This window comes from Papilio machaon, chromosome W (genome assembly GCF_912999745.1).
Source record: "Papilio machaon chromosome W, ilPapMach1.1, whole genome shotgun sequence".
NCBI lineage: Eukaryota > Metazoa > Arthropoda > Insecta > Lepidoptera > Papilionidae > Papilio > Papilio machaon.
In genome coordinates, this window is record NC_060015.1 from 417,762 (window position 1) to 432,095 (window position 14,334).

The 14,334-nt window shown below is 39.4% G+C and overlaps 1 protein-coding gene across 1 annotated transcript; it reads left to right on the plus strand.

The window, feature by feature from the left end:
- Positions 1 to 13,374: 13,374 nt before the first annotated feature.
- LOC123723311 lies at positions 13,375 to 14,035 on the plus strand. The gene is made up of 2 exons (XM_045685894.1): positions 13,375 to 13,945; positions 14,008 to 14,035. Exons 1-2 carry the CDS (start codon positions 13,380 to 13,382, stop codon positions 14,033 to 14,035), a joined length of 594 nt encoding a protein of 197 aa, XP_045541850.1. The 5' UTR covers positions 13,375 to 13,379.
- The last annotated feature ends 299 nt before the right edge of the window (positions 14,036 to 14,334 follow it).

Genomic DNA, 14,334 nt, shown 5'->3' on the forward strand with positions numbered 1-14,334 from the left:
TGCCACGAGGAACCCCTCAGGGGTGTATATTGAGCCCTATATTATTCGCAATTTATACAGCAGACCTACAGAAGCAAATTAAATACTGCAACCTCCATTTGTACGCTGATGATACACAATTATATTACTCTTTTAATCCCAGAGACACAGACATGGCATTAGCCCACATTAACGAAGATTTGCAGACTATCGAAGAATGGGCGAAGAAGAACAATTTAACTTTGAATCCAACAAAGTGCAAGTATATGATCATAGGTACTAGAAGGCAACGAGAAAGAATTGAAAGTCATAAACCGCAAATAAAACTTCGTAACAAAATTTTAGAAAAGGTACATGCAGCAAAAAATCTGGGTCTGCAAATGGATAGTGAACTGCGCTTTGTGGATCACGTCAACACGGCTATTAGAAATGCGTTCTATCGGCTAAAAGTCCTGTACCGTGTGAGGTGCTTTCTGACAGAGAGCGTCAGGCTAAGGCTGGTGGATTCATTGATACTGTCTCGGTTCAACTACTGTGACGCAGTTTACGGACCCAGATTGTTGATTAAGACGCAGCGGGCCATACAACGTGTGCAAAATGCTTGTATGCGCTTTTGTTTTAACATACCAAGGCGGGAACACATTACTCCATACTATAACAAGTACAATATATTAAAAATGTCCGGACGCCGACTGTTGCATCTGGCTAATATTACCCATAAAGTGGTCATCTGCAATCGCCCGAAATACCTCTACGAGAAGCTAGAATGGAGAAAAGACACGTCTGTCCATCTTACTAGGTGCACTATACAAAAAAAAATGATAGTTCCAAAGCACAGTACTACTGGTTTTAGAGGTGGTTTTAAGTTTTCAGCCTCGAAGATTTGGAACGATCTTCCTCCACCACTAAATAAAATAATATCGCATTCAGGTTTTGCAAAGAAGTACAAAAAAATTCTACTGGAGTCACAAACCAATCAATGACGTAAATAGATAAGACCTATAGAGAAACAGTTTGTTATGTATTTATATTTATATGTATATCCTTTAAACACCTTAACCTTTTTTGTTGCTTATTTCTTTATTAATTTTTTACTCTCCATATAATGTTATTGTTATTGAAAGTCAAAATTATTATTAACTTCGCACAAACATTGTTTAAAAAATTGCACTATAATTCTCTTTTTTTGTTATTTAGTTTAGTTACCCTACCACCTAAGTGCATATGTTGTGAGAGCAAAGGGGCCTGCTGAAAACCAGCTCAGGGAAGGCCGATGTCGTCCCTGTATCAGCTGAGCTGGCTACCTTTTGCCACGTTTTTATTCTTTTTGTTTAATTTTAGTTCATAAGTTTCTTTTGTGTGGCAATAAACGCTTATTCTATTCTATTCTATGTGGGCATAGAAAAACTACCAGGTGAAAATATCAAGGACCTTATTTCTAAGGTTGGGGACACAATCAATGTAAGTACTTCAGAAATCGAGTGGGCCAGGCGAACCACGACCACCCGCCTTATGAAAACAAGCGCAAAACCGGCACCTATAGTGGTGAAATTCAAGGTCTCAGGCGCTGACTCTCGTGACATCTGGTTGGCGCAGCGCCGTAAAATGACGGAGGTGACGAGTAACAAAATCACAGGTGGATCGGCGACCAATAAAATATACATCAACGAAGCTCTTACTAAGGTAACTAGAACCTTGCTGTGGAACACAAAGAAACAGCTTCATGGCGTATACAAGTATATATGGGTATCTAGTGGTAAAATCCTAGTTAAAAAAGTGAAGGTGAAAAGTCAATATGCATTCGTAATGATAGTGTTGAACGAAACTTGTGACTGACAGATGACATAATACGACAACTGACAGATGACATTAGCACATTTTTGAAGTAACGCAATCGCAACTTTTTTTCCCTTCTTATTGCAACCATTGTAAAAACGTGATTGAAAATTATACATCTTACACATTATAGAAGCATTTTTATTCAAAAAGTTCAAGAACCACATTGAATCCCCAACATTTGGTCCCAACTCGAGCCGAATATCAGCAAATTGCAAGATATAATATCATCAAGTACTTTGATTACGAAGTTTTTTTTGTGAAAATCAAGATGTCGTCTGCGACGCAAATCATAGCTATATTGGAAGACACGGCGTGTTTGATAAGAAAAACACAATCTAACATCAAGAAATGTCCAAAGTCACGATTAACGCCTGGATATATTGGTTCCCGATTAAAATTAACAAGTGATTACTGGGAAACATTCAAGAACGCACATTACGAACTTGTTAAAATTACGACAAAAGAACAAAAGGAAACATTGCCGTATTTTACTAATGACGATTACTTTGTTGTTGAAGATTTATTTATATCTATAAACAGCGAATTAAAAGATTTATTAAATAAGTTGTCAAGTGAAGCTAGCGAAAAAACAAATATGGCGTTACACGCACGCAATGACTTTGCACAATTACCAAAAATTAAATTACCAACTTTCAACGGAGACTATCAGTCCTGGCCTTCATTCCATGATATATATGTATCATTAGTGCACAACAATGAAGCATTGAGTGATGTTGAAAAGTTGCATTACTTGAAGTCAAGTGTCACCGCTGAAGCTGAATCACTATTAACACACATACAAATTACCAATGATAACTATGGTCATGCATGGAAAATGCTGAAGAATAGATATGGAAATAAAAAAATTATATTAAATTCAATCATGAAGAAACTTTTTAATAGTGATGCAACGGATGTCTGTTTCCGTTTCCGCAAGTGCGGAAGTTCCGCGTGCTTTTCAACATCCGTTTCTGCTTCTGTTTCCGCAACTTTTATAACGGAGATAAAACGGAACTTTACAACGGCTGAGAGATCCAAATGCGCGGCGCGAGACGGGCAGTCCGTGCGCGGCCTTTCGGCACTTCGGCCACTCGCATTTGTTTGTTTACGTACTATTTTGTGAATTTAAGCGCGTAATATATTCTGCTGCTGTTTGAAACAATCAGTTTCTCTTGCTGGAGTAAACTGTCAGTTGTTGTCCATATAAAATTTGACAACTGGCAAAATGTGACTATTTCATACTTACGAGTTATTAAATGTACTTTTGAATAAGTGATAACCATGTAATGTATATCATCATCATTATATAGTTAGAAATATATTTGTCGTTTGTCAACACGAGTGGTTTGGCGAACTTTAATTTGTAAATAGTGTAATTTTGTTTCCTGAAAATAAATTAAAAAAACGCGTATTTTAACTTATTGCAACGCAGTAAAAATACATACATTGAAGGCTAAAGGACACCGATATCTAATGCCTTATTAAATTAAAAACGAATACAAACTTTTTTTTACCGAAAAAAATATTTTTGTAAATAAGTTTTTTATTATTATTTACACTTCTGTTTCCGCATCCGTTTCCGTTTCCGTTTCTGCTAAAATTTATTTTTGACATCTGTTTCCGTTTCTGGTTCCGGTAAGACACTTCCGTTGCATCACTACTTTTTAACCAAAAAAGAATAATGTCTCCTACCGCTTGTCAATTGAAATCCATATTAGACACTACACTAGAATGTTTGAATAATTTAGAGAATATGCAAATATCAACATCTTCTTGGGATCCAGTTATAATTTATTTAGTTATACAAAAATTAGACCCGGACACACACAAAGGTTGGGAAGAATATTCATACAAAGAGGATTCATCATTATTACCATCATGGATGGATTTACAAAAGTTTTTAAATTCAAGATTCAGAACATTAGAACTTACAAATTCTGTAAAAGACATGAAACCCATCAAACAGAGAGTATATCATGTTTCCGCACCCAGTACAACAAACAAAACATGCATAATGTGTTATGAAAATCACACATTGTCATTGCAAGAAATTTACAAGTATGAGTCAAAGTGAAAGAAGCCAATATGTATTATCAAAGATGTTATGTTACAATTGTCTTATACCGGGACATTCTGCATCAAGATGTACATTACCCGTCTCATGTAGAATCTGCAAACGTCGACATCATTCTCTTCTACACAACAACAAGGAACAGGAGACTGCGGCTTCAACAAGCTACTCACCACAACCGCAGGCTTCACAACACAAACTAGAGGATGAACAACCGGTACAAATAGACACTACTATTGAATCCCATTTCACAACTACTACTCAAGGAACTGCGCTTCTGGCCACTGCATTGGTAGAAACACAAGGGCTTGGTCAAATCATACCGCTGCGAGTACTCATTGATCAAGGCTCTCAAGCAACATTTATTACTGAAAAAGCAACTCAATTATTGAAGCTACAAAGAACACATATGAAGGGAAGCGTCATTGGTGTGGGGTCATCAAGAACAGAAATTAAACATGTGGTGCATTATTAATAAAATCACGCTGGGATAACAACTTTAGTTTACCGATACAAGCCTATGTTTTTTTTTTTTTTTTTTTATATTTAAAAAGTTAGCGCTTGACCACGATCTCACCCGATGAGGTGAAGATGTGGTCTAAAGATGGTACGCGCTAGCTTTGTAGATGCCTATTCACTCTACTCTTGAAGGCCCCCACATCGTACTTGGACGGAAAAACTGACGCCGGCAACTTATTCCAATCCTTAGCAGTACGCACAAGGAACGATGATTCAAACTTTTTCGTTCGAACGCGCGGCACGTCTACTGCATAAGGATGGATTCCAGCCGTATGTCTGAACGTCCGATGGTAGAAAGGTGCTGGTGGAATTATATCGTGTAATTCCTGCGCACACTCCCCAAAATGCAGCCTGTAAAATACCGAGAGACTAGCCACTCTACGCCTGTGCTCAAGACTGATTAAATTTAGGTCTTGGTCACCGAACAACTTTTTGGCTCGCCTCTCCACCGAATCTAGTGCCGCGAGTTGGTACTTTGCTGCGCCTGCCCAGATATGACAGCAGTACTCCACACATGGCCGGATCTGTGCTTTGTACAGGGTCAAAAGCTGTCCCGGTGTAAAGTACCGCCGTACCTTTGAAAGGACTCCAAGTTTCCTTGCAGCTACCTTCGCCTTAGACTCTATGAACTGTCCGAAGTTAAGATTCGACGAAATTTCGACGCCCAGTAACTGCAGACAGTTAATGAATTCGAGGGACACATTCTGGAAAGTGGGAGCTAGGGTGAACTCGCTCTTTTTGGTGGTGAATACACACGCTTGTGTTTTGGCGGCGTTGAATCGCACAAGATTGGCCTGTCCCCAAGATGAGACTGCCTCGAGTGTGCGATTAGTACGCTCTACCATGGCCTCACATTCAGACTGTACTTGATCTCGACTGGTCCGACCTACCGGTAGATATCTCTCTATAACTGTGCTGTCATCTGCATACCCAAAGACACCGGGAATGAGCAGGTCGTTAATATGCAGCAGAAAAAGAGTTGCAGAGAGAACGAAACCCTGAGGAACACCAGCATTAGTCGCCATAGTGTCAGACGAAGAACCGTCGACAACGACGCGGAGCGATCGCTCACTCAGGAAGTCCTTTATCCACTCTATCAGACCAGGGGATATACCGTAGGCTGGAAGCTTGCTTATAAGGCTGGCATGCCAAACCCTGTCAAAAGCCTTTGAGATGTCGAGAGAGACAGCAATGGCCTCCCCGTTCTTTTCTAGGGCCTCGCCAATTAGGTGAGTGGCATACTCTAGTGTATGGTCTCCTGTCGACCGATTTCGGCGAAATCCGTATTGTCGGTCGCTGAGGAGATCATTCTGTTCTAGGTACGCGATGAGGCGGGAGTTCAATACACGTTCTATAATCTTACAGAGTATAGAAGTGATTGAGATGGGTCGATAATTTGCAGGGTCGGCACCACTGCCTTTTTTAGGCACGGGCTGCACATTAGCCAGCTTCCAGGATTTAGGCACTTTTCCAGCTTTAAACGAGAGGCGATACAAACGTGTCAGAATTGGAGACAACTCGGCCGCGCACGACTTAAGAACAATAGCTGGTATTCCATCCGGTCCACTGGCTTTGTTCACGTCTAGACTACGCAATACTTTTAAGACCTCTTTCTGCCTAATGCGGATTTCCGACATAATCGTCTCGCAGCAGGGGATTGAGGGTGTTTGAGCATTGCCGATGTCAAGCCGCGAATTATTGGCAAAGAGGGTTGCAAATAGGTCCGCTTTCTCTTTTGCCGTGTGAGCTAGTGTACCATCGGGTTTTACCAGCGGTGGTAGTGAGGGCCTACAGAAGTTCGCCTCTACCGCTTTAGCTAGGGACCAAAAAGCTCTACTACCGCAGGGTTGCCTGGAGAGCTTTGCGCCAATGCGATTGATGTGACTCAGGCGAGCCTTCTGCAAAATCCTTTTGTAAGACTTGGCGGCTTGGTTAAAGGCTCTCTTCCTATCAGTTAAATCCGGTAATTTACGCTGTCGAGCCTCAGACCATGCAAGATACGCCGAATGTTTGCGCTTTTCAGCTGCCGCGCATTCGGCGTTAAACCATGGCCGAGCTTTGCCACCAATGGGGACGTCTTTATAGGGTATGAAATATTCCATAGCTTGACGCACCACATCGGTTATGACATCCGCGCATTCCGACGGATCTTCAGAAGAGAAGCAAACCTGCCGCCAAGGATAAGATGCAAAGAAATGACGCATCTCGTCCCAATCTGCTGCTTTGTATTGCCATATTCGCTGAACTCCGCGTATATCACGGTCTGGGGGAGAATAAGACGACACAGATTTCACCAGACAGTGGTCAGAGGTTCCTAAGGGTGAAGTTACCGCTACAACGTATCTGTCTGGATCGATAGTCAGCAGAAGGTCAAGGCAATTAGCTGTGTGACCAACTACGTCAGGTACCCTAGTCGCTTCTTTTACGAGCTGGGTCAGGTTGAACGACGACGCAAAATTTCGCGCTTCTTTCCCAGCGTGGTCGGTTTTCTGGTATGGGAACAGCCAGTCTTGGTGACAAGCGTTGAAGTCCCCCAAAAAGACAAGTTGCGCTGTAGGATACCGGTGTTGGACTTTATCAGCGGCCTCACTGAGTTGTTGAAATAGCCGAGTCGTCTCCTGGTCACCACTGTGTGCGCGATAGACGCAGACATAAACGATCTTTTCGATGCCTGTGTCCACCATAACCCAGATTGTGGAAAATGTGGGGTCCTCCAAATGACGCAGACGCTGGAGGCAGATGTCACTGCGGACGTATACACAAACTCCGGCGCGTGGATGAAAATTATGCTCCATAGTATAACCTGGGTAGTCAAGATACGCCGCGTCTGTGGGACATCGAATCTGCGTTTCCGTAAGAAAGAGTAGGTGCGGCTTACTGGTCTCGAGGTGGTGGTGGACCGCATTGATATTAGAGTGCACTCCTCTGATGTTAGTGAAGTGCACTTTAAGCGAGAGGAAGTGCATCCGCTGTAATTTCTTACTCTTTCTTTTTTGCTTGGCCATGAGGAGGGAGTGAATGGATGGAGGAAGGAAGTTGAGCGAGGCAATGCTACAATAACCCCATAACACAGCCAGATATGATGTGCCGATGGGAGCTTGACGCGGAGACTGCGGGGACGCCCGAACCCCCCCAGAGATCGCCATCGGGTCCTCTCACCCGGTCGCCAATCGGCACGATGAAGCCACTCTGGGATTTTTCACAGATGGCGGGGCAGCCTTTCGTGAGTGGCTAACACACTACTTGGGCCCCCAACTACCTGCGGTCGGCCAGCGGAGAACCGTGCTTCGGATCCCGCTACCCTCCGAGCTCAAGCACCCGACCCATCAATATATAGCGTATCATACCCGGTCATCATTCGCATTGCAACTGCCCAGGCCCAACCCCCATAAGGCTTCACCAAACATCACACCGGAACGCGACAGAAGTCGCTTGGCGGCGAGGCTTTGCTTGATGGGTGGTAACCTTGAAGCCTGCGGCGAACCTACCACCGAGATTTGTTGCTCGTTTAGCACAACCCAGGGGACACGTGTAGGGTATCATTCAAGTAATTCCTACGGACGCGAGCAACACCATCCCCCAAATGTGATGCCTAAGCAACTGACCACAATGATACCTGCAAAAACAATCAACACTCAACCGTGGCCACATCTCAAGGGCCTCAACCTGGCTGATCCTAACTATTTCATGCCAGGGTCAATTGACCTGTTACTCGGGGTCAAAGAGTATGCACAAATACTACAACAAGAATTCATCAAGGGTCCAACAGGCACACCATATGCACAGAAAACAAGCCTTGGTTGGATACTTTTTGGAGAGATTCAAACAAATCCACAAGATACTTACCTCGTAATGCATCATCATGTTGACATTGAAGATATTCTGAAAACAATGTGGGAAGTAGAAGTGGACATCAAAAGATCATTAACTAAAGAAGAAGAACTCTGTGAACAAATATATCAACAAACTACAAAAAGAAATAAAGAAGGAAGATATATAGTGTACTTACCTTTTAAAAATAACAAACCTATATCTGCAGAAGGAAACACTAAAGATATTGCCATAAGAAGATTCCTGCAATTAGAAAAGAAGTTTCATAAATTACCAGAATTAAAAACAGATTACACAAATGTTATAAATGAATATATTACAAAAGGATACTTAGAAAAAGTTTCTGAAACAGAAAAGAATATAAAGAATTCAGTGTACTTACCTCACCATGCAGTAGTCCGTAGTGACAAAGAGACTACTCGCACACGAGTCGTATTCGACGGTTCCTGTAAGGGCACAAACAATATATCATTAAATGACGATCTGCTTATAGGTTCTCAGTTACAAGAAGACTTAAGATATCTTCTAATAAGATGGCGTACCAAGCAAGTTTGTTTTATGGCTGATATTCAAAAAATGTACTTACAAATATTAGTCACCAAAGAGCATACAGATTACCAACGCATTGTTTGGAGATCAGATGAAGCCGAAGACCTGCAAGAATATCGCCTTCTTAGAGTAACGTTCGGAACAGCCTCTGCACCATATCTGGCTGTCAAAACTTTACAACAAGTTGCTCATGATGAAGAAAAACATAATCCACTTGCTTCACAAACAATTATAGAAGATTTCTACATGGATGATCTTTTCTCAGGTGCTGATACACCAGAAGAAGCAATAACTTTAGCTCATGAAATTACAACTATTCTAGAAAAGGGAGGCTTCCAACTAAGAAAATGGTCATCCAACAACATTCAATTCTTACAGTCCATTGAAGAAAACAAACGATCTGCAAATGTTAAAATTGATATGAATTTAGATGGCACAATAAAAAAGCATTAGGTATAACATGGAATCTAAACACAGACAGCTTTGAATATTCACTAAGCCTATCACAAATCGGAAAGTCTATTACAAAACGAAGCATCTTATCAGACATACAAAAACTTTTCGATCCGCTTGGCTGGATTGCACCAAGTATTGTTTTGGCAAAAATGTTAATGCAAAAACTATGGCTACAGAAACTAACATGGGATGAAACAGTCAGTGAAGAACTAGAACAAGAATGGCGACAATTAAGATTTGATTTTGACACAGTCCAAAATATTAAAGTGAAAAGATGGATTGGAACAACCACTACTAACAAAGATAAATTACAATTACACGGATTCAGCGATGCTTCAACACATGCATATGCTGCAGTAGTTTACATTAGAACTGAAACAAATGGCAGAATAGAAAGAAACTTAATTGCTGCAACGAGTAGCACCACTCAAAACAATTTCCTTACCTCGCTTAGAACTTTGTGGAGCCTTGCTACTATCCAAACTTATGAAGCAAATTGGTGAAGCACTAAGAATACCTACCTCACAGATGTATGCATGGTCAGACTCGTCAATTGTCATTTCTTGGCTTTCTGGAGATCCCAACCGCTGGAAACTTTTTGTAGCAAATCGTGTAATCGAAATCATAGAGAATATCAACCACAACCACTGGAACCATGTACAATCACAAGACAATCCCGCAGATCCAGCTTCTCGAGGAATGCTGCTGTCAGCTCTGAAGACATGCGATTTGTGGTGGAATGGTCCAAATTGGTTATCTGAAAAAGAAATTAAAATTATTAAACAAGATATAGAACCAACACAATTAGAAATGAAAAATAAATTAATGGATAAAAACAAACCTGAAATTACTTACCTGATTACTGATGAACCTGTAAAAGAAGAAACAACATTAATATCACAATTAGAAAATTTTGATAACTTAAGCGAATTACTCAATACAATTGTATATTGCAAAAGATTTTTAAATTTTAAAAAACATATAAAAGCAAACGCAAAAGAAAGCACAGTAAAAGAGATAGAAGAAGCATTAAAATTTTGTATTAGAAAAGCACAAGAAGAAGAATTTCACGCAGATATTAGTAAGCTAAAGAATAAAAAGCAAGTAAGCAAGAAAAGTAAATTAAAGTCACTTAGCCCTTTCTTAGACGAAGAAAATATTCTCAGGGTGGGCACTCAATGGTATTTTATTCCAGCTCACAGCCCTCACTTTGGCGGATTGTGGGAGGCTGGCGTCAAGTCTATAAAATACCATTTAAAAAGAATAATTTCAACTCACCTTACGTACGAAGAAATGACAACAGTTTTATGCCAAGTAGAAGCTTGCTTAAATTCACGCCCATTATGTCCAATAGATGACAATGATCCAGATAATCTCACTCCTCTTACCCCTGGACACTTTTTAATACGTGAAGCTCCAATCGTCGTGCCTTCACCAGACCTCAAGGACGTCAAAATTTCACCCTTAGCTCGTTGGCAACACACACAGAAGTTAGTACAAGATATTTGGCGGCGCTGGCAAAATGAATATCTGTCAAGACTACAACAGCGCCCCAAATGGCTGAAGCTAGAGAAAGAATTCAAGATTGGAGACATTGTACTAATTAAAGATTTCACTCTACCGCCAGGAAAGTGGTCTCTTGGTAGAATTACAGCCGAACATCCAGGAGAAGACGGATTAACCAGAGTCTACAGTGTTTGGAGTAGCAGCGGATCTCATGGTTCGACCGTCAAGAGACCAGCAGTCAATTTATGCCCATTGCCTATCAATTATTAGTTTATTTTTTCTTTAACATCTTTTAATTGTATTAACGTTCTTTCATTTTATTAGTTGATTGCATATTTTGTTTGTATAACTTAGACAGCTAGAAAAGGACCATCTGTCCTTTTGGTGGGCGGTATGTTGAACGAAACTTGTGACTGACAGATGACATAATACGACAACTGACAGATGACATTAGCACATTTTTGAAGTAACGCAATCGCAACTTTTTTTCCCTTCTTATTGCAACCATTGTAAAAACGTGATTGAAAATTATACATCTTACACATTATAGAAGCATTTTTATTCAAAAAGTTCAAGAACCACATTGCATCCCCACCAGATAGTGATATCGTGGCTTTGCTTAACAACAACTGAAGTATTTTTATTGACTACCTAACAACTGGTGGTATGTCTGTACTTAACTATTCTCATAAAATTCAACGATTCATTTCAATTAGACTTAATAATTGATGATGAATCCTTTAATTATGTATGTACTGATAGCATAGATAATTGGATAAGTCAATGTATCTACAAAAAAGAACTCTGTATTATACACGTAAATATTCGTTCTATAAAAAAACATTTTTCAGAACTTTTAGTACTACTTAACGACCGTCTAAATTATATAGATATATTAGTAATAACCGAACCTAACATCAATTAATCTTTGTTAACATTTTATAACATTCCTGGATTCGATGTTAATGTACACACTCGTTGTGGGCGAAGAGGTGGAGGTGTGTTGGTTTACTCTCGTGCGGAGTTGGGTGCGCGGCTTAATCATAAACTCGATCTTGTGAATGGCGAGCGCGCAGCCGAGTTTGTTTCCATTGTTTGCGACTGGCAAGGTGAGCAATTACACGTCATTTCAATATATCGTCCACCAAGATACAATAATCAGAATGAAATTCATTTTTTTTTTAACATGCTTTGAAAAACTTTTACAGTCATTATCTACTAGTGACAAAGTAATTATATGCGGGGATATAAATATAAATTTATTAAATGATACAGAAAAATATGTAAAATGTTATGAAGATTTATTAGCCGAACATGGTTTTACAAATTGTATTAAAGACGTGACGAGGAGGGAAATTTTAATGGGTAATGTAGTCGAATCTTGTTTCTTGATTCTGCAGTAATAAAACATAAAATATCAGATCATTATTTGGTCCCGGCATCTGTACAATGGAAACAGACCCCGAACGTAACTTACTCGGGCGAGGTGTGTGAATCACGCGCTGCGCTCGCCATTACCGCGGCCCAGCGCCGCCGCAGTGTGCTTGATAATAGATCAGTCAGAGAAAAATTATTAGAAACCAACTTCGATCATCTCTTAAATATTGATTGCCCAATTAAATTATACGACGAGCTATCAACCTTATTTAAAGACATATACAACCAATGTTATAAAGAAAAAAATATTAATGGAAACAGGGACTTCAGAAATGAAAAGTATTGGTTAAGCAACAACTTAAAAAATATGGTTATCGAAAAAGATAGATTATTCAGAATATGGTGTAGCGATCCAAAGAATATGGTGAAAAGACTAACGTATACTAGGTACAGAAACAAATGTCAAAAGTTAATCTTTAAATGTAACGTAGAACATGATAAAAAAAACATTTTAGATTGCAATAATAATATTAAAAAAGTTTGGGATAAAATTAATGAGTTACTGGGTAAAAATAAGCAGTCTTTGGATAATCTAATCTTAAGTAATATAACTAAACAAGGCGGCACGCAGGCAGTCTGTAATGAATTTGCTGATACATTCTCAAAGGAAATTGATCAAATAAGGCATTATTGTAGTGAAAAATGGCTGGAAAGGAAGACTTATGTTAAATTGTCTAATGTGTGTATGAGATGGCAACCGGTTAATGGCAAGGATGTAAAACTAATAATTGATAAAATGAATAAAAATAAATCACCGGGCAGTGATCTTATACGCATGTCTGATTTAAAAATAATCATTGATAAGATTAGCCCTGTTTTATCTAAGCTGATAAATCTATCTGTAAAACATCATAAATTTCCACAAAAATTAAAGGAAGCAATCATTCGTCCAGTCTATAAGAGAGGCGATCGTAAAGTCATTTCAAATTATAGACCGATAGCTGTACTATCAAGTGTTGATAAAATTATGGAAAAATGCGTTGTCAATCAAATAGGAACGTTTTTACAAAAGAATAATATAATAACGGAATGTCAACATGGCTTTCAGAAAAATAAAAGCACTAACACCTTACTATCAAATTTTACAGACGAAATTAATGCACATTTGGAAAATAAAAAAATTATTGTAGCTATTTTTTATGATTTTAGAAAGACTTTTGAAACTCTTCAAACTGAGACCCTCTTGAATGGAATGGCGGAGTGCGGCCTGGGGCAGCCGCTGAACCCTTGGTTCAGCGACTATCTCAGGGCGCGCTCTTATCGTGTGAAAGTCGGCGACACGTTCAGCGAGGAAAAACAGGTAAACTGCGGCGTCGCCCAGGGTTCTGGGTGTGAGCCCGTGTGCTACCTGATGCACTTAAATAGCCTCTGTGGAGTATTACGGCACTGCTCCGCCCACATGTTTGCCGATGATCTTTGTACTCTGAGCGCTAGCACTGACCTCGCGGAAATGTGTCGCCGGGTTCAAGAGGATGTGGATGCGGTAGTTAAATGGTCACATGATAACGGCATCTTATTAAACGCTGACAAGACAAAAATGATAATTATTCACTCCCCGTATTTACGTACTATTGATAATCCACCTCCTCTGATTGCACACAGCTTTGATTGCTTCCATAATAACAAAATCAACTGCACTTGTAATCCTATCGAAAAAGTTAATTGTGTAAATTACCTGGGAGTAAAAATAGATACCTCTTTTTCTTGGGATTCCCACATAGAATACGTCTGTAGAAAATTAAGAATACTACTAGAAAAGTTTTATCACTTAAGTTTTAAAGTCCCATTGCCAATACTAAAATGTTTATATTTTGCACTAGTGGATTCCAAAATAAGTTACGCTCTTGATTGCTATGGATTAACATTTAAAACATACATAGATAAAATAGAATCATTGCAAATAAGATTTTTAAAATTACTCGTAAATAAAAAGACAAAGAATCAATGTAAAGGAGATTACTCTAAACTATATAAAATATGTAAAATTTTACCGGCTAGCCTGAAACATAAATATCTTCTACTTGTAAATAACCATAGTAAACAGGATCGATTCGCTAATTTGGTGCAACATAAAACGGGCACAAGGTCTATGTCCAAAGGTAAATTTGAAATACCCATGGTACAAAATTACTATGGAGATAGAATGT